This window comes from Scleropages formosus, chromosome 5 (assembly GCF_900964775.1).
Source record: "Scleropages formosus chromosome 5, fSclFor1.1, whole genome shotgun sequence".
Taxonomy (NCBI): domain Eukaryota; kingdom Metazoa; phylum Chordata; class Actinopteri; order Osteoglossiformes; family Osteoglossidae; genus Scleropages; species Scleropages formosus.
Window position 1 is genome coordinate 22,942,882 of NC_041810.1, and position 27,130 is coordinate 22,970,011.

Genomic DNA, 27,130 nt, shown 5'->3' on the forward strand with positions numbered 1-27,130 from the left:
GAGCTCATGGTTTCTGTGTTGGTGCCGAGGAGAATTCTGGAGGAGATGTGTTGATGTGATGATGATGTGATGGTCTCTGTATATTTTCTCCAAAATACTGTACCACGATTTCATTTCGAACTCCTGATCGGTGACTCAGTACCAGGAGGCAGGTGTGTGCACGCGCACGTGCCTGTCTACCATTGTAGAGATGGCGTTACCTTCCAGCTGGCCACTTTAGCACTCTTTGGATTATAAAGGATTAAAAATGTTGTAATCAACATTGTTCAGAATCAGAATCAAAACGAGCTTTATTGACAAGTATGTTCACACATACAAGGAATTTGACTTGGTGACAGTTGATTACAATATTATTAATCCTTTAATAAGGATGGCACAGTGGCCCAGCGAGTAGCACTGCTGTCTCGCAGCCCCTGAGTGGTGCGAGAGGACATGGGTTCGATCCCCGCTTACTGTGTCGAATCTGGATGGGCTTCCTCCGGGTGCTCTAGTTTCCTCCCACACTCCAAAGACATGCTGTTTAGGTTCACACAGAGAGTGTGTGTTCCACTGATGTATGGATGAGTGACCCAGTGTAAGTAGTGTATCTAGTAGTGTAAGTCACCTTGGTTAATAAGGTGTGTGGGCTGGTAACACTACATAGAGTTCATTGGAAGTTGCTTTGGACAAAAGCATCTGCTAAATAAATAAATGTAAATGTAATCAGTGGCGATTGCCCGCAGTAAGTGAGATTTCATGTTACTATTTGAATTCTACTGAACACTTAAAAACAGCCAAAGGTCCAAATATCCTGCATCTCTTTATACAGAACCTACAGTAACTTATTTTACTTCTCCAATTGTTATAATTACTGGAATATTGTTCTACATGTTTTGGTGGTGTCTTTATTGTTATGTTGAGCTGCAGATTTTTTTAAAATCCAAAATGACAGGTGCTTATTTCACTGGGTCAAAGGTACACCACCAGAGGCCCTCTTGAGACTTACGTGTACATTGATTCATTTATCAGCCGCTTTTCTCCAAAGCCACGTACTTCTCATAGAAGAGCACAAAGAGTTCATCACATCAACAAAAGGAGAGATTTGGATACAGACATGAGATTCTAGAGTACAGTCAGTGTACTCTAGAACCATGAATCCAGTGCCTGACCTGTTATTTTACCTGCTGTGATCCAAAGTGGTGCCGTTGCCAGATCCCGAATTTTAGACACACACACATACACACACACACAAACACACACACACAAAGTCACTGTCACTTGCACACACCAGGCATGTGGAGGTGCTGGCTGACCCTGATATGCGAGAGGATTCAGTTAATGGCATCACAGAAGCTCCCAGCGTGGCAGAAGGAGGCGAGAGCACAGCTATGGCCCTGTTTTTAGGACAAGATTGCGCTTTGATAGTCATACTGCTCCAGTTCAGCCCTAGATCTGTGGTGATTGCCCCCCCCCCCCAGTCTACAGTGACCACTGTCAAGCCCCTCCTGCTGAAAAAAGTTGGAATCAGCTCTCTGGCACAACACATTATGAGTGAAAAATTGTGCTTTAATTTCTTTTCCGGTGACCCAATCTCACGGGTTTCGCCGTTGTGGCCTTTCACCACCACTTTGGAGGTCCACCAGAAGTCATTATGAGTCAGGCTCTGCTGATCAAAGGTACTTCATTAATTGACAATCAGGAAGTGTGACCACCTCAGTAAGAGAATTAGGACCACCTCTGACAGCGGCGTCAGGGAAGGGAACAGGAGGGTGCCTCCGTGTGTGTGTGCGCGCGCGTGTGCACGTGTTTAAAAGCAACACTTTGGCTCTCAGCGATTACAAGTCCATACCCAGAAGGCTGGAAGTGTGTTGCTCAGAACCCCTACGATGGGTTTTGATTCGACGTTGCTGACGTTCCGTTCAAACAGGCTTACGCTGTAAAACCTCGTGTAATCTGTCCTGTCTCGGCACTAATTCCCGGTTCACTATTTCGGGATTCCCGGCGTTGCCAGGGAATGATTAATACTTATTTCTGGCAAGTGGTGGCAGGAAAATGAAAAAAGGCGGCAGGCTGGCATCGGAGGCAGTTGGTGAGCAGCTCAGCAGAGCCGGAGGAGACCTGTGACCCAGAGAGACCTGCAGGGAGCGAGAAGTCAAACGAGAACCCTCTCCGACTGCTGAAGGCGTAACCGGAAAGGCGCCCCGGTGACGCCATCGTCGGCCTCCGCTCGGCTGCGGTGGTGGATTGCAGCGGCTCACAGGAAACCGCCTTGGAGGACCTGCTCACTCTTGCATGCTAGAGGAAGTGCTCGTGTGGGAATTGGCGAGAAGGTGTTTTCTGTAGCGAAATCCATGACCGGTTACATGGTCTCCTCACGGATTGCCCACAGGCTGCTCACCTGGTGCCGCAGCGAGTGTTGAGAAGAGCGACGCTGCGTCCGTTTCCTCGTTTTCAAACTGCTCTCGTGTTGTGACCCAAAACCCTTGCTCACCTTCTGCACTCAGAAAAGTTGTTTTACCTGAAATTTGCTGCAGGGAGTGACAGGATTGCCTGTGAAAACAACGGTAATGAGTTGTTCTGCAATCAGCTCCCAGAAGGCATCCGTTAGTGTGCGCCGTGGCTGAGTGTTGTTTATGACTGATTGCTTTCTATATGTGGAAAGTGGTCAACGTGAATCATGCGAGTGGAGTCAGTCTGCCGATGCAGGTAACTTGCCAGGGTGTCTCCCCTCGTCTAGTTGTCTTTGCTCTTTGGACTTAATATCTGGACTTCAATAGAAAGTTTCTTAAAGTGAATTGAAGGAATGCTTTGTTTGTAAGGGGTTGTCATAGCGATGGCGCAGCACAGATATCAACCCGACTGGAGCCATGTCACCTGCTGTGTTCCAAGGCTGTCCGCATGGAACTGGGATCCTGTAAGTGCAGCGGTCCTGTCGAATGAAGAGCCGTCTGGATTTCGCTTTCATCCCCCAGCAAGAATCAACAAAGAAGTTGTCGCTTTCATTGCTGTGGCTGCTGCTGGTGACCGAGGATGAAGCTCATTTGTCACATCAGCGGCATCAGCTCTTGTCGCAGTGCCATCGTCTCCTCTTTGTGATGCGAACGCCCCTGTAGCCTCCCCCTTAAATGGGCGCTCTTTGTCTAAAAGGTGTAATTGGTACCGATAAATGGGAATCCTTTCAAGGAGAACAACATGACAACAAGATGCTTCAATGACTCGCCGTTGGGTCGTTTGAGGGAAAAGGAGTGGGAAAATTCCATTAAAAGTATGCATCTGAAATATTAATTTTCTGATGCATTGGATGTAGGTTTATAGAATTGCCTTCATTAATGGCTTTAGTTTCAAGGTAATTCAGTTCTCGAATTTACCCAGGCCACACTGCTTGGAATTAAATGTCTCCTGAGACACTCAAGCCGTAAATGGTCACACAAACATGGTACATACTGAGGATTTAATTTTGGTTATAATATACTCCTTCATGCCACTGGAATTTTTCTATTATAACTTTGTATGCAGAAGATTATCATACTTTCGATTTAAATAATGTTTCTCATTTCAGGTCCTTATAAATTTTTGAGCCTTTTCCGTCCTTCCCATATAAGCTTCCCCTGCTTTATCATTAGTATTTTGTCCTTCAAATAAGTAGAAAGTATATAACAGTGTGAGATTGTTTTACATATTTCATTCCTAATCAGAGTGCAGTCATTCGAGCCACTGCTCCAAATGGTCGATTGCTCCCTCTGCTGCTTTCCTTTTCCAGTTCCTTTTCTGCGACGTCAATCAGCTCCGGTAATAAAGGTCGCATCTGTTTCTGTTAAAAGGAAAATTTTGATAAATTGATATATTTGTATGGATTAAACCCTGCATGACCTATACTAATGCTGGTGTCTGTAAATCCATTGTAATGCTCGAAAATGAGCTTTTCTGAGTGTGATCAGACCGTTGCGGCCTGTATTCCGTGTTGGCTCAGTTTGAACTGATATGCCTTAGTTGGTTCTCACATCGCTTGAATGCACTTGAAGCACTGCACTGACTAACCGGGACTCGTGTCCTGTCGTGCAGGTTGCGTCCCGGACACCCTGGTGCGCATTCCCCCCGACGGGCTCCCGGTAACACCCATCTCTACCATGTGGGCCCCTGGGCAGCACTGAGGGGCACGACAACAGAGCAGATGCTACGGAACCATGGAAGCTTATACTGAGACCCAGGGGGAAATTGACAAGACTTTGGTAAGTAGGGAGGGAGGGTGACTTTGGTGCCATAAATACCCTTAAATATCCTCAATCCAGGTAGAAAACCATTCCCTTCAAGTGCGTGTGAAATCGCGAAGAGCTGTCCGGCTGAAATGTTTAAGTAAATTATCTGGTTATTTTTGCCAGTTTAAATCTTGCCATATTCGTGCAATAAGTTTCAAGATGAGTCGAGAAAAACACCTTCAAAGGCACCGGGTGTTACATCGGCCGGGTAAACACAAGCGTGTCTCGGTGAGTCACACACTCAGTATGTGTCCATGAAGTCCAGCAGCGTGAGAAAGAAGCAAATCACAGAACTGTGTGTTTTGTAGTCTGCCATCAGTAGCGTAATGGGTCCATAGCTCAGATCGCTCCGGAAAACCACCCTTAGGAGCTCCTGGCCAGCAGCTGTGCTGCATTCTTGTGTAAAAATAAAATTCTCATCATCTATAACTCCTCTCTCACTTCTGTTGTTTCGATCTGCCTGCGTGTGGGCTGGATAATATAACTCCCAATTATTAGATCGATAATGGCTTATTTTGAGTTGAATACAAGGGATCTCTCCAGCCAACAAGAAAGTAAATTTAAGGTCCCTACGTGAAATGCCGTTAACTTACCGTGTTTTATTAATGTACATCAGCGCAGTTCACTGAGTGACAGTTTTGTACTTTGGTCCTTTTTAGCTGCGTGTCAACGCGGTACTGTAAGACGGGAACTGCAGAATGACGCGGCGTTCACGCCGAATGAAACTTACGGTTTAATTCCAGCCACGAGGTCCTAAAGTTGTGGCTACGCCACTTAATAAATGTGTCCTGAGTATGTTACTTGGACTACTGTAAACATCTGAGTTTAAAAGAGGTATGCTGAATGATTGCAGGCGATCGAAAGGCAGTTAGATCTGTCACTGTGCAAAGGATAAGGGTTTGAATCCCACTCCTGCTGGAGTATATGTACCCTGTACTGATATAGTAAGAATTACCCATATGTGTAAATGGGTAATGTTACGTCCCACGGGGTCACTGCCCCTCCTGGTCAGAGGCGGCGCCACTCAGTGCCGCTAGTTAACGCTTACGTATCACCTCACAGTCTCGTAGGACACGGAGGTATAAAAGGAGCCAGCGGAGCAGAACTACTTGCGGATTCTTAATCAGCGGTTCTATTGTGCTCTCTTGGCGATTCGTAGTCTCTTGTTCCCTCAGTCTGTTTCCTAGGTGTTCATGTTCCAGTCCCGAGTGCCCGTCCCGTCAGTTCCTGCCTCTTGTTCTCCAGTCCTGGTCCATCGTTCCAGTCCGGTATTTCGTCACGTCTCGGGGTTGCGGTCATACTCACAGAGTAGCGTTTCACTGTTCACCGTAGTTCAAACACCGTGTGTGTTTCCTGGTCTCGTGTTTCCTGTTTCACTTCCACCGAGTGTCTTACAATACGCACAGTGCACTTTTAACATCACACTGCACATGAGGTCATTTTATATTTCGTCTGTGTTTGGACGTAATAGCAATGCGCGTCCGTGTCGGACTCCCGTCCGGACGCTACAGAAGAATCCACCTGCTAATATGACTTCAGCAGAATGGCGTGAACTGGCGGAACTGACAGAGGCGAACCAAGAACAACTCCGGGTTTGCACAAATGCCGCTCGCCGCATCACGGATCAATTGGATTAGTTGACACGACTCCTCAGTCGCTGTGGGCATGGCGCCGATCCGACCAGTTCACAAACGCATTATCGGCAGACGTGTTTTGATGCCCCCTCGGGTCCCCGCGCTGAGCCTGCGGTTGCCCTATGTGACAGTGAGCCGGCTAAAGCACGCAACATTGTCAGCTATGCAAGGCTCGAAGAACAGTGCGTCAGGCAGGGAGTAATACGACTCAGTAACGGGCGTTTGACAGAGGAGGAAAGGAGGCGCCGTTTTCTGCAACGCTTGTGCTTTTACTGTGGAGCTGCGGATCACGTTCAGGTTTCCTGTCCAGTGTGGCCACCCCGTGGATCCCAACGGACCGACTTACTGGTGAGTGATGTATCTCTCCATACCTCCCTGTTGATATTACCATTTACAGTATCCTGGGGTTTCCAGCGGCAGGAGACAAACGCTATGGTAGACAGTGGCGCTGCAAGGAATTTCATGGATCGTGATATTGCCGCATCCTGGGGCTTGCCCTGTGCCCCATGCTCCAAACCCCTGGCTATTAAAGCTATTGATGGCGCTCCAATCGGGTCTGGGCGTGTAGAGCAGCACACAGAGCCCGTTACTATGCAGGTAGGGCCACTCCATAAGGAACAGATATGGTTCTATCTGATTAAGTCCCCTGATCACCCCATTATTCTGGGATAGCCATGGTTAGTCGCCCATGATCCTGTTATTTCTTGGAGTGAGGGGAAACTGCTGTCTTGGGGAAAGCAGTGTCCCAAACATCTGGAGATGTCTTGTAACTCCACATCCATAGAGAGCCCCAATGCAGATCTGCCCCTGCAGATTCCAAGGGAGTACGTCGATCTAGTGGCGGTGTTTAGCAAACACAAGGCTGCAGAACTGCCCCCTCATAGACCTTGGGATTGTGCTATAGATCTTTTGCCTGGCACTACACCCCCTAGGGGGCGGGTATACCCTCTTTCTCAACCTGAACATCAGGCAATGGAGGCTTATATAACGGAGGCACTAGAAGCCGGACTAATCCGGCCGTCTACTTCTCCAGCTTCCGCTGGCTTTTTCTTTGTTGAGAAAAAAGACGGGGGTTTGCGCCCGTGTATTGATTATCGGGGGCTAAATGCCATTACTGTGAAGTACCCGCACCCCTTGCCTCTTATCACGTCGGCCCTCGAACAGGTTTCTGGTGCTGCCATCTTTACGAAACTGGACCTTAGGAGCGCATATAACCTGATTCGCATTAGGGAAGGGGATGAGTGGAAGACCGCCTTTAGCACCACCCTAGGCCATTATGAGTATCTGGTCATGCCTTTTGGCCTGGCGAATGCACCTTCCGTATTCCAGGCTTTTGTTAATGAAGTACTCCGAGAGCTGATTAATCGCTCAGTATTGGTGTATCTGGATGATATTCTGATCTTTTCTCGGTCCCGTGAGGAGCATATTGTACATGTCAGGGAGGTGTTGCAAAAGCTAGCAGCGCATAAGCTGTACGTGAAAGGGGAGAAGTGCCAGTTCCATGTGCAATCTGTGGATTTCCTGGGGTACATCCTAACACCCAATGGGGTCACGATGGATCCACAGAAGGTCTCGGCAGTTCTGTCATGGCCCCAGCCAAAGACAGTAAAGGACCTGCAACGGTTCCTAGGTTTTGCGAATTTCTACAGGCGCTTCATAAAGAACTTCAGTTCCGTTGCAGCCCCGTTGACTGCTCTGTTAAAAGGAGCCTCTAGGCGCCTGACCTGGACCCCTGAGGCTAGTCAGGCCTTTGAAGACCTAAAGAAGCGTTTTACTTCTGCCCCAATCCTGAAGCACCCTGATCCCAAACTGCCCTTTATCGTGGAAGTTGATGCTTCTGAGGTAGGGGTAGGGGCGGTGCTCTCACAGCGCCAGGGAAATCCCCTGAAGCTCTATCAATGTGCGTATTTTTCACACAAAATGTCGCCTACTGAAAAGAATTATGATGTAGGAAACAGGGAGCTCTTAGCCATAAAGATGGCCTTGGAAGAGTGGAGACATTGGTTAGAGGGGGCTACTCACCCGTTTTTAGTGTTGACTGATCACCGGAACCTGGAGTATCTGCAGAAGGCAAAGAGGCTCAATTCCAGACAGGCGCGGTGGGCCATGTTCTTCACCAGGTTCTGTTTCACGGTGACCTATCGTCCTGGCTCCAAGAACGGCAAGGCCGATGCGCTGTCCCGCTTGTTCGAGGTATCGCCTCAGCTCTCCCCACCAGACACCATCTTGTCCCCGACGCAGTTTGTGGCTCCTATCCGTTGGGCTTTATTTGACGATATCCAAGCGGCCCAACGTCAGGAACCCGGTCCCAACGAGCAGCCCCAAGACAAAGAATACATCCCGTCCACCGTTCGGTCCGAGCTCCTACACTGGGCCCATGATGGTCCAAGTACAGGACACCCAGGGGTCAACCGAACCTTGAAGCTCCTCTCTGAACGCTTCTGGTGGCCATCCATGAAACAGGACGTACGAGACTTCGTCCTTGCCTGCACCACATGTGCCCAGGCCAATGTCCCACGGCAGCTGCCAGCAGGGCTTCTTGAACTACTCCCAATTCCCAACCGTCCATGGTCCCATATAGCGGTGGACTTCCTTACTGATCTTCCGTGTTCTGATGGAAACGCCACCATATTGGTCGTCATAGATCGCTTTTCCAAAGCCTGTCGACTGATCCCTCTGAAAGGTCTGCCCACAGCCCTGGAGACCGCGGAACTGTTGTTCCAACATGTCTTCTGGCTGTATGGCCTGCCAGAGGATGTCGTCTCGGACAGGGGACCCCAGTTCACCTCAAGGGTCTGGAAGGCCTTCTTTGCCCGCTTAGGAGTCTCAGTCAGCCTCTCCTCTGGTTACCATCCACAGTCTAATGGGCAAGTGGAACGCCTCAACCAGGTGATTGGACGTTACCTGCGGAGTTACTATGCTCAGAATCAAGCAGATTGGAGCAGATACCTCCCCTGGGCAGAGTACGCCCAGAACTCCCTGGTCCATTCGTCCACAAACTTAACTCCTTTCCAGTGTGTGCTCGGTTACCAGCCTCCGCTGTTCCCGTGGACGATGGAGACCAGTGGATTGCCAGCTGTGGACGACTGGTACAAGAGGAGTGAATCGGTGTGGGAATCCGCACATGTCCGTCTCCAGGAGGTGGTGTCCAGCCAAAAGGAGAAGGCCGACAAGAGGCGTAGGACTGTATTGTACCAACCGGGGCAGAGAGTGTGGTTGTCCACCCAGGATCTCAAGCTACATTTGCCCTCGAGGAAGCTGCCCATTCAAGATCCTGAAGAGGATCAACCCGGTTTCTTACCGCCTTCAGTTGCCCTCGCATTATCGTATCTGTCCCACGTTTCATGTTTCGCGCCTCAAGCCCCATTGTGTTTCCGCCCTGCAGAGCCCAGCAGTCTCTCCACCTCCAACGTTGGATGTGGGTGGTTCTCCTGCTTACTCCGTCAGGGCCCTCCTGGACTCCAAACGGAGGCGGGGTACGCTGTACTATCTGGTTGACTAGGAGGGCTATGGGCCGGAGGAGCAGTCTTGGGTACCAGCACGGGACATATTGGACCCGGCTCTTATTGAGGACTTCCATAAGTCTCATCCAGATCGGCCTGCTCCGCAACGGCGGGGGCGACCGCTTACCCGCCGGCGTCCTGCGGCTGGAGCCGCCCCTGGAGGGGGGGTACTGTCACGTCCCACGGGGTCACTGCCCCTCCTGGTCAGAGGCGGCGCCACTCAGTGCCGCTAGTTAACGCTTACGTATCACCTCACAGTCTCGTAGGACACGGAGGTATAAAAGGAGCCAGCGGAGCAGAACTACTTGCGGATTCTTAATCAGCGGTTCTATTGTGCTCTCTTGGCGATTCGTAGTCTCTTGTTCCCTCAGTCTGTTTCCTAGGTGTTCATGTTCCAGTCCCGAGTGCCCGTCCCGTCAGTTCCTGCCTCTTGTTCTCCAGTCCTGGTCCATCGTTCCAGTCCGGTATTTCGTCACGTCTCGGGGTTGCGGTCATACTCACAGAGTAGCGTTTCACTGTTCACCGTAGTTCAAACACCGTGTGTGTTTCCTGGTCTCGTGTTTCCTGTTTCACTTCCACCGAGTGTCTTACAATACGCACAGTGCACTTTTAACATCACACTGCACATGAGGTCATTTTATATTTCGTCTGTGTTTGGACGTAATAGCAATGCGCGTTCGTGTCGGACTCCCGTCCGGGCGCTACAGGTAAATCATTGTAAGTAGCTTTGTCTGCAACAGTAATACGGCACCTTGGTGAAAGGCATTAGCTAAATTAATGAGTGAATAATGTTAATCGTAGAAAAGGAAGCTTTTACACTCCGAGTTCCTCAGAATGGCTTTTGGGTTGCTTTGTGTGGCTGATGTGTTCCGTAGCCCTTTTGGCTCTCCGGTCCTTATGGTGGCAGCAAGATAAATGTTGTGTCCCGGTCCAGCGATAGAGCACCGCACTCGCCCCCTGAGTGCCCTGTATGAATTACGGCGCGATGAATCCGTGTCGTCACTGAACGCTGCTGCCGTCTGGGCTCTCGGCGAACGGTTGGTCGTTGTGCCGGTTTGTCGGGCAGCATCGCTTTGCAGTTAGGAGGTGTCGAGTGAATGGCGCTGTTCAGATTTACGATCTGCAGTGCCCCCCCGCACACACGCCCCTTGGGCCCATCCGAATCGGGAGGGGTAGGCAGGCGGTGATGGGGAATTGGGGCTCAAACTAAGGCTGCTTCAAACGTGTATCGATCAGTGGAATGGATCAATGGGACCCTTGTTACTCTGCAGTTTGACTTATAAAAGTGGACGCGGTTCCAGTGCAGTCGTGGTAAATTCCCACAGCTGGGAAGTACTTGTCCCCAGGTGCAGACTTTCGGGTACTGTAGCGGTTAGAACAGCTGCCTTTGGACCCAGTGGTCGCAGGTTTGAGCATCACCTAGCGCTCTAGTACCCTTGAGCAAGGTACTTAAATGATCTAAATTACTGCAGTAAAATTACCCAGCTGTATTAATGGGTAAAAACCTTTTTGGAAAAAAGTGTCAGATGAAGGAGTAAAGGTAAGGAATGTTTTTTTTTTTTTTATTTTTTATTAGTCCTTGCGGGTGGCAGTGGTATATTACCCCAGTGCTCAGTCCTCAGCTTCTGAAGCGTTCTTCTCCTTTCTAAGGGGAGAAACACCCCCGGTCTGTTTTGCTCGAGCCTTTAAAAACCTTGTCTTCAGTTCTGGCCGCCTCCTCTCTGGACCCCTGTAGTGCGGAGTTCTTTATCCCAATAAAACGGGTTCGCGCTATTTTGAAAAGGTGCTCAGAGTCAGCAGGGCTCGCAGTACATGGCTTCATTTTTACCGTGGTGCCGCGGTGCAGTGCGTCAGCCCTGGCTGGAGGGTCTCGGACATTCAGGGCGGTTTTTGTGTCGAAAATTTTTCTTTCCATTTACCTATTCTCTATTAAGACCCGCTCGGCTCAAGGGCTGAGTCTGCTGGCCTTGTCGAATGACACTGGATGCCCTGTTGTGCCCAGACCATCTCATTCCTGTTTTTATTCCGCAAATAAAAGAGGAGGCAAAAAAATCAGTGGTGAAAAAGTACTTCCCTTCTTGCCTTTTGACAGCATAATTACTTATTTCCCTTGGGGCTGTTTTCTCCCTGCCCATGGGGAATAGCGAGCCTTGCTGCATCTTCTACAGGATACCTGCAGAGGGGGTTGGGAATGGGAGCTGTACCCTGGTACCGTAGCAGCAGTACCATGCAGGGTTTGGCTGTTTTAGCCAGTTGTAGTGAATTGTTGGTGAGGGTGAAGCCAGTTGCTGAAAGAGCCACAGGGGAAGGGAGTCACACTGGATGAGTGAGAAGAGGGCGTGGGCAGCACGGTGGCACAGCGATCGCCTGAGTGGTGCGCGAGGATGTGGGTTCGATCCCCACTCAGTCTGTGTGGAGTTTGCATGTTCTCCCCATGTCTGCGTGGGTTTCCTCCGGGTGCTCTGGTTTCCTCCCACAGTACAAAGACACACCGCCATAGTGTGTAAGTGACAGAGAGAGTGTGTTCCACTGATGTATGGATGAGTGACCCAGTGTAAGTGGTGTATCTAGCAGTGTAAGTCACCGCGGTGAATAAGGTGTGTGGGCTCATAACACTACATAGAGTTCATTGGAAGTCGCTTTGGAGAAAAGCATCTTCTAAATAAATAAGTGTAAATATGTAAATGTAAGTGTGATTGAGTGAGGGAGGCACCATGGGGAACTGATGGAGAGGAGGGGGAGAGGAGAGGAGACAGGTGGGGGTTCGAACTGGTGCCGAGAAGCAGGGATTACAGCAGCGTGAGAGAGAGCGAGTGAACGAGGGATGGAGGGAGGCAGCGTGACAGACCCTCTCTGTGGATTTCAGCCGTGAGCTCAGCTGCCCTGTGGGTTTCAGGACCAACCCCGAAGCGGTGGCAGTGGTGGCGGCGGCAACAATTACATCACGCAGGGGGTGGGGCTTCCTCTACCACCGCTTTCTCTCACTGTCAGGACCCCACATGGCAACGGCACTCCGACCGGCCCGCTCGAGCACCGTGTTGTGATCTGGGCACCCCGGGGGTCTCGGGACCTGCGAGCCAGTCGGTATTGTTCAGCGTCAGGCTTCAGGTAGAAAGAGAGCGGCGTACACCGTTCCAGTGCGTGAGTCGGCCACCGTGTCTGTGCCGTGGAGCCTGTGAGTGTAAATTTCTGCTGAACAGACCTGTTTGAATGGTGCTTTCTAGAAAGAGCTGCTCTCGTGCCTGGAAATTGACCACTTTTCTCTGGGAGCGATGGGCGAAAAGAGGCGGATTGCTCCTTGTGTGAAACAAAAGTGTGGCCGTGTGTGTGTGTGTGTGTGTGTGTGTGTGTGTGTGTGTGTGTGTGTGTGTGAGAGACAGCTTGTGAGGAGGTTCAATCTAGACAAGCTGTTCCTGTGGCTCTCGGAGATTCCCGCGGTTCGCCTTCTCTCTCAGCGTGATCACGTCGTCGCCGTTCGCTGAGCGCAGCCGTGACGTCGATTGAGACGAAGACCAGCGACGTCCCGCTCATCCTGAAGTTGCGTTGGTGTCTTGAACTCTTTGTGTAGTTCACTGAGATGTACGGCACTTTGGAGAAAGGCATCTGCTAAATAAATAAATGTACGTGTAAACGCCACCGCTGCAGGTGGGATCCCCAGTGAACCTCAGATACGGACTGAACCGAACCACAAGTTCTGAGTCTGACTGTTCCTAAAATCCCGAAATTAGATGTCCAGATCAGTCCTTAAAGGCGTGGAGGATATATTTTGGAGCAGTACTACTGGGCAGTACTTCTTGGAGCAGTTTGGTCAGGAACAGTCAGAAGGCGTGGACAGTCGGTAGGGTAGTAGTGAGAGCTGCTGCCTTTGGACCCAAAGGTTGCAGTTTCGAATCCCATCTCTAGCTGTAGTACCCTTAAGCATGGTACTTACCCTAAATTGCTCCAGTAAAATTACCAAGTTGTGTAAATGCTAGGTATATTAACATAGAAAAGTGAATGTAAAGGCCACTTTGTGCAGTGATTTTGTGGTCAGCCTGTGGTCGAGTGTTTCTGCGTGCGATGTAGAACAAGCTACACATTATTGTGCTTCGCATCTTTGTGCAGAAACACTTCTGAGTGTGTTGATGTGACGGTGAAGTATTTTTACAGTGCTCCATGACCTGGCTGCTGTTGCACTGCGGTATGTTCTGGTGACTTTCTCATCTGGACTGTTCCAAGGCATCATCACCGGGTGTTTCCCAACAGCACCGCTTGCGGCTGCGACGCCTCCACAGAACGCTCCACGTAAACATCAGTAGTCATGTTTTAGGGAAGTTTGTGCTGTTCCCGTCCCAGAGCTGTATTTAGGGGGGACCCTGTGAATCACTGGCCTCTCCCCTCCTCGCTTTGGGATGTCCTGAAGGACAACGTCCCACAACGGGGTCGGTCCTCTAAGACTTTGAGTGATGCACACTTCCTGTTATGTAATTGTCCCACTTGAGCTTTGGCTCTGGCTGTGTCAGCTGACCCCTCCACGAGGGCTTTCACTGCAGGGAATGTTGGGGGTCACTTGGCTGAGCTGCCCTTCACAAAAGCTCCTCCAGGATAGAAGACTCCTGGATGATGACTTCCAGGTTCGGCTCCAGATCTGGCAATGAGTCAGATGGCAATAACTCTTCCCGCAGCACGGAGAGCTCTGAGACAGGCAGCCCTGCGGGGGGCTGAGGGCTGGGGGTTGGGGTCTGTTGTTTGGGGCCTGGGGGTTGGGGGCTATATTTCCCAGGGACAACAACAGAGATTTGTTGGGGAAGCTGGATTTTTCTGTTCCCTTTTCTCTTCTCCCCCTCTGCTGGAACTGCTGGACTGGAGAGAAGTCCACTGGCTCTGCTGAGGGTGGTCTTTAGCTGGTGGAAGTGTGTGTGGGTTTCAGGGGAACCGCACTGCTGGGCCATGGGGGCAGCCAACTTTCTACACACCACTTCGACATCCAACGCCTGTTGAAACCCACAGCCACGAATCCATAGTGCGTTTGATCTCCCCAGGAAAGAAGGAGCCCAGTGACTTGGAACCTGTAAGTTTGACTCATCTGAAAGCTGTGCAGCTCAAGGATCTATTCCAACAGTCACCAGGTGGTTATTGGTGTCTGGTCCACCTTCGATGACCTTTGATGTTCCCGTAGCGTCTCTTCTTCCCAAAGTGGCAAATCTGCAGATCAGCGCCGTGTCTAATTTGCATTTCAGCTGAGTCAGCAGAGGACGGGACCCCAGTGGATGGCCGAGTCAGGTTCCCTGAGGCTGTGGTGCCTGGGTCTACCCCTCCCCCACACCCTCAGCAGATACAGTCGTCAGTCAGTGACAGATCGTCTTGCATCCACGCACATCCCCAGGTTGCAGGTTCAGCATAGCAGCTGTCCCATCACCCTCCCAACCAACAGGAAGACCAGTTCCCTGCACTGCCAAGCATACAGGATGTCCCCGCAGCATCTCCACTGGTCACCGAGTCCATCGATTGGCAGCAGCACCTGACACCGTCTCACACAATGTTCTTTTAACACCACTTTGGTTTAGACTGTGACAATCAATGTTATTAGTGTAATCGCCTCTAGAGACCATAATTTCCATAAAATATTTATCTATTAACATAAACCGCTCGTCCAGTGCAGTGTCAGGGTGGTCTAGAGTCTAAGACCACCACAGAAGCAGAGTACATTAGGGACACCCTGGATGGAACGCCAGTCCAGTGCAGGGCAGCCACACACCACAGGTAATTATTATTTTGTGTCAGCAGCCCCCCTGAAACATGTGTCTTTGGACTGTAGGAGGAAACCAGAGTACCCAGTGGAAGCGCACAGGGACGTGGAGAGAACATAAAAATCAGAGCTCCAAACATGCGTCAAATCAGGCACTTTGCTGTCAGGTGCCGATTCTCAGAAGCGCAAGGAAACCTGGAGGGTTTTCCGAGTGACAACAATCCGACTGCAGCTGCTGCTGTAGAGCAAGGAGAAGCTGGAGCGTTGACCACGCTCTCACGTAACGTAGGGAACTGTAAAACATGGGACAGTGCCCCACACCCCACCCGTGTGCATTGGTTTGCGTTGCCGTCGCCTTCTTGAAAATCCTTAATAATAATAATTAGTGACAACTGCCGACAAACTGCCGAGAGGGCAGTTTAAGTGCAATTTACAGAGGTGGCCTATCCAAATTGAGTGTTTTTATCATTAAAGTGTATAATTGTTTAATTTTTTGTGATAATTTGTCAATGAACAGCTCATCTGAAAAACATTATTTATGGTTATAATGTGTATGTGAGTTAAAGTTCAGTTCTGACACTATGTAGACAGAGGCTTTTACCACACCAGGTGTTAAGCAGCTGTGATGCAGTTGGTTGAAGCCCTTAAATGATGCCCATCTCTAGACAGATAGATACACAGATAGATTGATGGATAGACACACAAACATCAATTACTTTATCCGGAGGGAAAATTGCACAGTTACCATGGTGCACGTACGCATCATGAAACACAAATACAAAAGAGTGTCCAGTAAATTTTCAGAAGGAAAAACGCTGTAAACTCTACGCTGTGCTTGTTTGAGAAAGGCCACTGCTCAGTGAATCTCATCACTAAAGTGGGTGCTTCCTGCTCTCTAGGTTGTGGTAAAAGTGAAAGGATTAAAGGATTATTTCTAGTGCTAATTGATAGTGGCTCGGTGGGGAAATCTCTTACGAGACGGGCTCTTCTCCTTGGCCCTGTGTGTCTGGCTCTGTGTGGGTGTGCGTCCACGCGCCATGACCTTTACCGGAGCCAAGGGTTCGATCGCTGTCCATCTCGGGCTTCCTTCTCTGGCTCCTTCTTAATCCTGACAGTTGGAGAGTTTGTACATAAGTGCCATCCCATGTCCTTCTGTCCTGTGGGGGCTTGGGAGCTCATGTGGGCTGTGCGGTGTGGACGCGCTCGAGGGTGTGATGGACTGACATTGTAGCTGAGGACACAATGGGGAAGAAGGATGCCCCCTTTCTTTATGCTCAGAGGAGAATTTTTGCTGCTTTTCCTCTCATTGCTCCTCTTCCGTCTGCAGTCTTTTTCACCCTGTTTCTGTGAGTTTACCCACCTGCAGTGGGAATACTGTGAATGCTGGACAGGTGGGGGATCCCAAGGCAGTGGACCGTTTGTTTATTCACAGGGACGTGTAGAGACATAAAAGAAGCAGGTGCAAATTAAGTGCAATGAAGGAAAGGCAATGAGGGATAATTGGGCGTCACAGGGAACCATGATTGGGTGACTTCATCGCATTTGTCCAGTTTATACCGATAGATGATCTTTAGTGAACCAGTTCAGGATAAGTACCTAGATCAGGAATACCGCAGTGGGAGCGAGGAGGATTCAAACCTAGGTTCTTTGACTGCATGGCAGTGGCTCGAATTACTACGCCACCTGCTGGTCCATTGTATAGCTACAAGCCTTGATAAGTTGGTTTTGTGGTACTAGGTGAAGAGTTGGTTGGAAATGTGTTTAGTCGAAAAGGTGTTTCTAGTTCTTTCTAGGTAAAGGTCACCTAGTTTACACCTCTCGCTGTAAACTGGCACAAGGCGACACTGATTGCTGTGTCCTGTACCTACCCGTGTTTACCACAGTAGGATGGACCGTCACGTTGTGTTAAGAGGTGTGTTCTGTGGTGAAACTCTTGAGGTGTGGGGGCAGAGGAGGCTCCTTCAACTGTCAGAAGCAGAAGTCAATGGTCCGTTGGACTCCAGTAGTCATTGCCGATGATGTAAGAGGACGGTACGAATGCAGCACTGCTCTCCAAGCTCCTAGGACGGTCATATGTGGAGCAGAGAGCTGTTGCTTCAGCCTCTTCTACGTTCTCTCAAGATGGGTATTGCTGTGTGTTACAACCTGAGTGCGTTGGGGTGCGAGCGAGCATGATGACACGCTTGGAGTGCTTGGATTCGGAAAACCCTTCATTGCGCCGTTGGCACATGTGCTTCGTACACATGAAGGCATCGTTTGCCTGTTGCTGATTTCTGAGACATCTGTGGGCAAGAAGGTTCTGCAGAGTCCTTGGACTTCTAAAGTTGGAGGGAAAGGAGCGAAAAGAAAGGAAAGTAGGGAAAGGAGAGAAAGGAGGTAAAAGAGGGAAAGGAGAGAAAGGAGAAAAAGGACAAAAGGGGGGAAGAGGGAAAGGAAAGAAAGGAGGGAAAAAAGAAACAGGTGGGGAAAAAAAGGTAAAGGAGGGAAAAGAGGAAAATTAGGGAAAGGGCTCCTACGATTGAGGGCCCATTTGGCTCCTTCGGGTCCTAAGCTGTTAGACTGTTTCATCTTCTCTCTGCTAGACCACAGGTGTGTGTCTGTGTGTAAGTTCAAGTTGTTTTATTGTCATTCCTCTATATAGCTTGTATACAGTGGAACGAAATGTCGTTTCTCCGGAGACCGTGGTGCAACACAGAACAGGAGTACAGGACTATAAATGTAGAGGACAAAAAAATGGGCTGTGAACTGAATGCAGTTTGTAGTGTATTGCGTCATGCAGGGTTAGCTGTTTCATTGTGCCAGGTGAGCGTTGGGAGGCAGCAGGGTGTTGAGTAATCTGACTGCCTCGGGGAAGAAACTGTTGCAGAGCCTGCTGGTGGTGGCGTGGATGCTCCTGTACCTCTTGCCAGATTGCTCAGGGCGAAGAGTCCGTGAGTGGGGTCGTCCACAATGCTGGTGACTTTGCTGATGCAGCGGTTTTTGCATGAGGAGTTGATGGTGGGTAGAGGAACTCCAATGATCTTTTCAGCTGTTCTCTCAACTCGCTGGAGGTCTTGCTGTCGGAGACTGTGCAGTTCCCGTACCGTACGGTGAGACAGCTGGTCAAGACACTCTCCATCGTCCCTCTGTAGAAGGTGGTGAGGATGGGAGGAGGGAGTTTGGCTCTCTTCAGCCTCCGTAAGAAGTGCAGGCGCTGTTGGACCTTCTTCAAGTTCAAGGTTTTTTGTCATTAGCACAAGTACCGTGTACAAAGTACTATGAAAGTCTTGCTTGAATGCTTCTCCACAGACTAAAGACAACACAATCGATGGTACGATAAAAAGGCAATAAATAATGCCAATAACAAGAAATATCCATAATAATTAAGAGTGACAATGCAAGTGATGCGCTTGGAGATCGGCAGTCAACACGTCTCCATGTGTTGGCACCATCTTTGAACGCCTTTCTTGGCTGGGCTGCTGATGTTGAGAGTCCAGGAGAGGTCTTCTGTCATGTTCACACCATGAAACTTGGAGCTTTTCACTGTCTCCACAGTTGTTCCGTTGATGTGCAGAGGTGACTGGTCTACTTGGGTCCTCCTGAAGTCAACAGTTATCTCTTTAGTCTTCTCAACATTGAGAGATACATGTTGTCTCTACGCCATTCTGCGAGCTGGTTCACCTCCTCTCTGTATGCTGACTCATCATTGTTGCTGACAAGGCCCACAACTGTAGCGTCGTCAGCAAGCTTGATGATATGATGGTGTGTGTGTGTGAGAGAGAGAAGCCTGTGTATGACCTTGAGTACTTTTTCTGATGTTTTGCTCCACCTCATGACCCTTGTGGTCAGCTGGTGAGTCAACAGTGGTGTCTCAGTGAAGGAAAGGGATTTTTTGGGAGGATTCTCTTTTACCCAAATCAAGAAATGTTGACAGCACTGAATCAGCCCCATATGTGTAAAGTAAGTAAAACCTGTGAGGTGTCTGCCTCTTTGGGTGACAAATGTGCAGAGTAATGAAAGTACTGTGATAGTACTGTAGGTGAAACGTTGGGCATTTCTGAGTTGATGCTTAGAGGACGTTGAAGAGCACACCTGGCGGTACACTGCGTTCACTGTGTTACCGTGTTCACTGTGTTTACTGGAAGTTAAGACCCTTCTTGTGGTCCAGGTCGGTTCCCCAGTGTTTGTGTCAAAGTGTGAGATTGTCGTTAGGCCTTCAGGTCTGTGTACATCAACCTGAGCTTGTTCTCTTAAGGATCTGAGATCAGTGTGTGTGTATGTTCCTGGAGGTCTGAGTCAGGGAAGAGTTTCTGAAGCAGTTGCAGTGTGTGTGTTCGATTGATTGATTAGAAGACGTGGGGTTCCAGCAGGTCCCTTCTTTTTGGATGGGGACGGCACCATTGTTGGCCTTAATTAAACTGAAGCGCTGATGTATCGCTGCCCTTTTAAGCTCCATTAATGGTACGATAGAAGTGTCAGACGGCCCCGCGATGAGCTCGTGGCGCCTGCCGAGCCACGGGAGCCCCAGTTGCCATGGACGAGTCCTTCCTTTTCAGGTTTCCCAGCAGTTCTTGCTCTTAGGATCCCAGTGGGACGTCTCCATCTGCGATGAGGTGGGATGGGTTGGGGGGACGGGGGGCTGAATTATACCATTACATTCCTTTTTCATTGCACTCCTTTCACCCCATGCGGTCGCCCTCCTCGCTAATCTCCGTAATTCGCACCGCTTCCACCCCTGCACCGATTGTAGTCCCTGTCCCGGTGTTGTTCTGCATGTTCACTTTTGGTCACTCGCACCGTGTTTCCCTCCCCCTCCGGTTCCATCGCACTAACGTCACCTCTTTGTCTCTGTGTTTTCTTTGTTTCCCTTCGCCTTGTTCTTCGCTCCCGTGGCCCACGGTCGCTGACACCGGGGCCCAACGTCTCGATGTCCTTCAAACACGCACCCGCTCCCCTCCCCCCGCTCGGCTCTGTGTCTGCGCTCACCTGGCCGCCCTCCGCTCCGCCTCATACTTCACCTGCAGCACCATGTGGAAAGGAGGGACCCCCCAGCGATATCAAGTGAGTGTCTGGTTGTGTGGGTGGAGCCTGGGCTACAGGGGGTGGGGCCAAGTTTTCTCCGTCCTCTGTCTCACTGCTCGTTTGAACCTTCGTTTCCCTGAACAATGAATATTTATATACGTTTATCTCCGGTGACAGTTTCAGTGGAGACACAAGAGTGGTCAGAATTATTATTATTATTATTATTATTATTGTCATTATTGTTAGCTGGACAGCTTTTACTGATAAATTCCTTCTAAGTACCTTGCTCAAGGATACTACAGCAGAAGTGGGGATTGCAAGGGGACAATATTGACCATGCCAGAGTCAGATTGACTCTCAGACACACACACACACACACACGAGTGCAGCCCTTATAGTTTAACATGGGGCAGCATGGTGGCATGGCGTGGAGCGCTGCTGTCTCACAGCGCCTGGGTGGTGCGAGAGGATGTGGGTTCGATCCCTGCTCAGTCTGTGTGGAGTCTGCATGTTCTCCCCGTGTCTATGTGGGTTTCCCCTGGGTGCTCTGGTTTCCTCCCATATTCCAAAGACATGCTGTTCAGCTTCATCTGTAGTGTGTGAGTGACAGAGTGTGTTTCACTGATGTATGGATGAGTGACCCAGTGTAAGTAGTGTATCTAGCAGCGTAAGGCACCTTGGTGAATAAGGAACATGGGCTGATAACACTACATAGAGTTCATTGGGAGTCGCTTTGGAGAAAGCGTCTGCTAAGTGAATAAATGTAAATGTAATGTAAACGTGTGTCAGTTTAATCTTTGTGGAATATTTCGCTCTCTCTACTTTTTTGTTGTTTTCCATAAACAAAAACATAAATCTCTTTCTCAAATATATCACTTCATTACCAGGCTGTGTGGTTATTCACTGTACTTGCAATAATACACACTTTACTGCCACACACCGGATTTTATCCTTTTTTCAACCATACACACGCACACATATGCAGCGTGAGCGGCTCAACTTGTTTACTCCCTTGAATAATGTCATAGCTGTCATTGCAGGATTATGTCATGTGACATCAGGGCTGCCTGTGTGTTTGGTTTTAATGGAGGGGAATTAAAACTGGTGTGGGATCAGTCATAGGGTCCCACTAATCTGCTTGAGTGCTTTTATCAATGTGTGGGCCAAACAGGATTAGTGGGCCAGCGTAGCCCCACACCAGAGATGTGAGAGTGTCGACCAGAGCAGATTCCCACAAAGAAAAACGTAAGTGATGAGTAAATCACGGGTGGTTCGATTTGGGGAACCTGCTCAGGATTGCGCCTCTCGCATCATTGCCGTAATGATGGAATCATTAAAGAGGAGGAGGACTGGGGAGGGGGGGGGGGTTATGATGAGTGAGCTTTTCACAGCTCCTCCACAAGGGGGCAGGTTGTGCCTGTTAGGATAAGAAGACGGAATGTTCCATGAAAAGGTGTGAAAGGACCCCTCCGGGTTCGGATGTGTCCCTTCGCTTCTGGGTAAAATGAGTAACGACGGCTTGTTACCGAGCCGAAGGTCCTAACGAAAATGGGCCGACGTCCCAATCCCGTCGTCTCCTGTGATTCCCAGGAGACCTGTGGTCGCTGCGTCTCTTCCACGCAAAAGACTCCGACCCCACCGGCCTGTAAGCCACCAAGGCTGCGGCTGCGGGAAAGGACAGTGGTGTGAGGAGCGATGTTGGAGCGCGCCCGTGCACACGCGCACACACACACACACACGTACGACAGGTGACAGGTTTGCAACAGTTTCCTGCTGCACCTTCTCTCTCACCTGCCCTTCCTGTCTATCTCCAGCTGCCTTAATGCCCAATGATGACAGTCAGCCACTGACCCCATCGAGGATGAGCCAGCGGCAGGGGAAGGAGAGCCTCCAGGTGCCAGGGAGAGACCACCTCAACAGCCCCTCGTTCAGCACCGGGAGCAACTACAGCCATGGTAGGACCTCACTTTGTCTAGGACTCTTCCTCTGGCCACCCAACACACAGAGATGTTGGTCTCGCAACAGTCTGCACGTGTAAGCGTTGTCCTAACATTAGGGGGTCGCAATCATCATGTAATAATGTGTTGGACAGCTGGTAGTGTGCTGGTTACAGTTGATGTATCTGCAGCCAAAGGTTGCAGGTTCAAATCCCACCTCCAGTTGTAGTACCCTTGAGCAAGGTACTTACCCTGAATTGCTCCAGTAAAATTACCCAGCTGTGTAAATGGGTAAATAATTGTAGGTACCGTAAAACTGTAAGTGGCTTCGGAGAACAGTGTCAGATAAATGAACAGATGTACGTGTAGTAACAGGTCCCTGACTTTGGACACACCAACAGACTTCTGACAACCTAGACTTAGGACAGGTGTCCCCCATCAACCTTATTACAGGTGGTCCACGATTTACGATGGTTCGACTTGCGATTATTTCAACATTATGATGGCGAGCCGCGAAAGACAGACACACACACACACACACACACACACACACACACACACACACACACACACACACATTTCCTGAACCGCTTGTCCTATTTGGGGTCGAGGGGAGCCAGAGCCTAACCTAGCAACACAGGGCATAAGGCTGGAGGGGGAGGGGACACACCCAGGACAGGACGCCAGTCCATCGCAAGGCACCCCAAGCGGGACTTGAACCCCAGACCCACAAGAGAGCAGGACCCAGTCCAACCCACTGTGCCACTGCGTCACCGCGCCCTCTCTCTGGCGAAACACATTCAGTATAAACAGTACTTCCAATTTTGAATTTTGACTTTTTTCCTGGGCAAGCGATACGCGGAGCGATGCTGAACAGCGACAGCGATCCGCATCTCCCGTTCTGTCACACAGAGGTGTGTATTAGGTGTATTAAATGCGTTTTCGACTTACGATATTTTCGACTTATGATGGGTTTCAGGGAACGTAACCCCATCGTAAATCGGTGACCACCTGTATATTATTTAGTCCCAACGTTTGGTGGTAACATCACCGTCCACTGCTCCCTCTACCGTACCATAACATCGGCTGTCCACGCTGCCTCAAGACACTCATAAATGCAGTGCGTGCAGCATGAAAAAAAAGTTTTAATGCTGTGTTTTTGTTACTGTTTTATGTTTGTAGTATTTTAACATTTTACTGTGTGAAATTACTGAAAAAAATACAACCAAACTCTCTTACACAGCGTAGCTTTCATGCATGTTGATTGTTTCTATACCCTTATGGTTCATATGAGATGAAAATAATATCATGTAAGGGGTTTTACATACACACACACATTGTCTGAAACTGCTTGTCCTATACGGGGTCGCGGGGAGCCGGAGCCTAACCCAGCAACACAGAGTGCAAGGCTGGAGGGGGAGGGGACACACCCAGGACGGGACGCCAGTCTGTCGCAAGGCACCCCCAATCGGGACTTGAACTCCAGACCCACTGGAGAGCAGGACCCGGTCCAACCCACTGCACCACCACACCCCCCTCAGTTTACATAGACATTTACATTTATTCATTTAGCTAACACTTCTCTCCAAAGTGACTTGCAGTGTTAAATTACCTTCAACTCACAACCGAGTTGACTTGTCACAAAATCATCAGGAAATGAACCCTTCATAAGTCCTGGACCCCCGTGCGGTGATGACAGATGGACCACTAGGGAGCTACTTGTCCAAAACGGCACAGTGGAGTGGTGGCACAGCAAGTAGTGCTGCTATCTCACACTGGTGGTGCGAGAGGACGTGGTTCAATTCCCGATCAGTCTGTGTGGAGTTTGCATGTGCTCTGGTTTCCTCCCACAGTCCAAAGACATGCTGTCCAGGTTCCCCCATAGTGTGTGAGTGACACAGAAAGAGTGTGTTCCACTGATGTATGGATGAGTGACCCAGTGTAAGTAATGTATCTAGCAGTGTAAGTCACCTTGGTAAATAAGGTGTGTGGGCTGATAGCACTACATAGAGTTCACTGGAAGTCGCTTTGGAGAAAAGTGTCTGATTAAAAAAGTATATGTAAATTGGATCTTTTTGGGAGTGCATGTGGAACAGTGTAAATAACCAGCGCTGAAGGTTTTTACAAGGGAGAACTGAAAATGAAGCATCGCTGAAAGGTTATTTTAGGTAAAGAAGCAATTTCCCAGAAACTTTCTTCTGTTTTCCTTTTTGTCATTTCCATCAATTCCCCCGTCAATCCCAGAAATAGCCTATTACAGAGCAACATGGCGATGGACACAGCGGTACGTTGTGCAGATGTGGCAAGCAGTGCTGCACGTTACATGAAAGATGGCACATTATTTTTTATTGTCGTTGTTATCATCTCATTGTGATGCACTGCTGGATGCTCAGGAGGCGTTCTGCTCCAAGGTGCACTTCCTCCTACAAGAACACTCTGCTCTATCAATGGTTAAATCATTGTAAAGGTGTCTGTCTGATGTCGTACATGACCTTGGGCAAAGGTTGTAGACAAAGTTTAATAATAATAATAATAATAATAATAATAATAATAATAATAATAATGCACAAAGCCTCCACATGGACCTCTTTCCTGTACCTCAGTCCTGCAGATCTCGAGTGGTGAGACCCGAGCCTCCTGTCAGTTTAGGAAGCAGTGTCCCGGCTGGGTTGCAGGTTCGAATCCCACTCCTGCTGTAGCGCCCTTGATCAAGGCTCTTAATTGAACTGTAAGCAACGCATAACATTGAACATGGTAATTGTAGGAGAGGTCCTTGTCATTCCAAATCTATTAAGTGGTGTTCTTCTCCTTGAGCAGCAGCTCTTTGTGCCTTTTGATTTACTTCTGGAAATGATTGGTGACAAAAAGGCCTCGACGTCCCCTCTTTGCTCTGCGCTCAGTTACATGTGTGTTTAGCAGGCACTTTTCTCCAAAGCAACTCTCATCTCACGCTAAATAAGAGTGCATTTCACTTTTTGATAACACTGGACTGCGGCCGGAGACGTAAACGTGTTGCCCCCCCGTGGATCTCAAGGCTCGGTGCATAGTGGCCGTGCTGTCGGAGGCCCCGTACCGAAACGTTACACCGTAGACCTTGAATCGGCAGAACGCGAGTTGTCGTGCGGTCGGGTGTCTGTCCACAGTGCTGGCGCGGTTCGTCCTCCTCGAAGGACGCAGGTGGCAGGGAGGTGCTGGACCCAGGGGAAACGTCACGCTCTGCGTCCTGTACCTTGTGTCCCTTCGGATCAGCACTTCCTTTGTGTCAGAATGGACCAGCATGCACACAGCGAGCAGCTGGCAGTGGTGCGAAGCCCACGTGGTCCTCAGGGATGTCCTACCCAGCACGCACAGCAAGACAAAGCTACCAGTGAAGGACGTTGGCATCATTCTCAGTGCCTCACACACCCTGACAGGTGGTGTACAGCTCCTCTAAAGCCTTAGACAGCGAAACGTTCATCTTCCTGTTCGCGGTTTCCCGAAAACGGAGCTTGCCCGAAACGAAGAACAGCACCCGCTGACCACAGTTGGCTCCCTCGGCTCTCCTCGCTGTGTATTTCACGTCTCTCGGGTTTCAGTGTTCGGGGACAGCATCGTCCTCCCTGTATTCTGGTTCTGGTGGTTTCGTCATCCCCCACACTTATGGTTCCCATTAGCTCTTAAGCCACTGCATTGTTTGGGTAGAGCAAATTACCCACAATTCCTCTGTCCTGATGTTGTTCAGACCTCCTTAAATCTAATGAGAATGAGGATTGAAGGGAATTATGTTTGCTGTGGACTGGTGTGTGTGTGTGTGTGTGTGTGTGTGTGTGTGTGTGTGTGTGTGTGCGTGTGCGCGCGTGTGCATGCCTTGGGCCTGGGGGATGTCGTTTTTATTTGTTAAAGCATTGTGTTAAATATTTACACGCAGTGACATGTTTATCTCCAGCAGTGCTGTTGTACGCACGTTTTACACGAACACGCGCTGCTCTGTTCACCCAGCCGAGATTCGCTCTTCCTCTGGTCGACTTGGGCGATGTCGTCGTACCGTGGGGTCTGGTCGAGCAGTAACAAGGTCCTTCTGTCATCTGCGTTTAGAGAATGAGCTCTGACCTGGTCCCGGCCCGCTCCTCCCACTTCCCCGTGGGTCTGCGTTTGTGAGGTTGCCTGGCAACGGGCTGACATCAGCAGGACGGGACAGGGGTTTTTGCGGAGAGGAGTGAACCCAGCGATGTCTGATGCTTGTACACCTTTAATAAAACCAGGAGGGCACCTGTGTCATCATAAGTGAGAACAGATCGCTTTGCCTCTGGTTGAAGGTCACTTTTACACACAAGACCGTCGCTGGGATGCCTTCACACTGGACACCCTGAGAGACACGCGGTGTGTTGTCGGGCTTCGGCTCCTGGTGGCCCTTGTTCGCCAGCCCTCGGGATGCGTGATGCTGATCACAGCTCCTCTGTCATGTTTTCTGTGACATCACCGAGACACATGAGGATGAATGAATGAGGCTGTTGTCCGTGTGTGTGTGTGTGTGTGTGTGTGTGTGTGAGAGAGAGATCTGTGGTTAGGCGCTGGGGCTGTGTGATTAATGGCGCTTTAATGAGCAGCGTACAGGGCAGGGGGTGGTACTTAAGACCCGCTCATGCTGAGATGGAGTCAGGAGCTGTTGGATGATACTGGCTGGCTGGAGGAGATATGATGCAGCTTTCTGAGCCCTGCTGGGCTGTCAGTGGAGGAGGGGGGAGTTTGCTGATTGGCTCTCAGTGCGGGGGGAGGGGGTGGTGGACGAGAGGGAGAGAGGGAAAGAGGCGCGAGCGCGCCTTGCAGGAGTGTCGCTGCGAGACGGTAGCCGCACAGTCGACGCGCGAGCCGGGTGGAGGAGCAGGAGGGAACGTCCTGCACCCCGTTGCCCCCATGATGAAAGAGGAGGGCATCCTGGGCCGGCGCCTCTCTGCGTACGGCGGCACGGCCTTGGTCTTCCCGTCCCGGCGGGATGGTCGCAAACTCATCCGAAACGCATCCTTCGGGGGGTACCACGAGCTCCCTCCCGTCCTGCAAGGTGAGCGCTTGTTCCAGGTGAGACCTGCAGGTGGCACAGCAGTTGAGGGTGGAG

At 50.0% G+C, this 27,130-nt stretch overlaps 1 protein-coding gene across 5 annotated transcripts in view; it reads left to right on the forward strand.

Moving 5' to 3' along the window:
- Positions 1 to 27,130, forward strand: part of LOC108942325 (oxysterol-binding protein-related protein 8-like) — a 48,664-nt gene that overhangs the window by 4,270 nt on the left and 17,264 nt on the right. Inside the window, exons 1-3 of one of the 5 annotated variants that reach the window (XM_018765593.2) lie at positions 19,404 to 19,692; positions 20,104 to 20,140; positions 21,916 to 22,056. In XM_018765593.2, the coding sequence (XP_018621109.1) occupies positions 19,570 to 19,692; positions 20,104 to 20,140; positions 21,916 to 22,056 (301 nt within the window). In that variant the 5' untranslated portion in view covers positions 19,404 to 19,569. Of the gene's footprint in view, positions 1 to 4,041; positions 4,209 to 19,403; positions 19,693 to 20,103; positions 20,141 to 21,915; positions 22,057 to 25,909; positions 27,077 to 27,130 lie in introns of those variants that run through there. The other 4 variants (XM_018765591.2, XM_018765597.2, XM_018765592.2 and 1 more) reach the window with 4 other exon arrangements.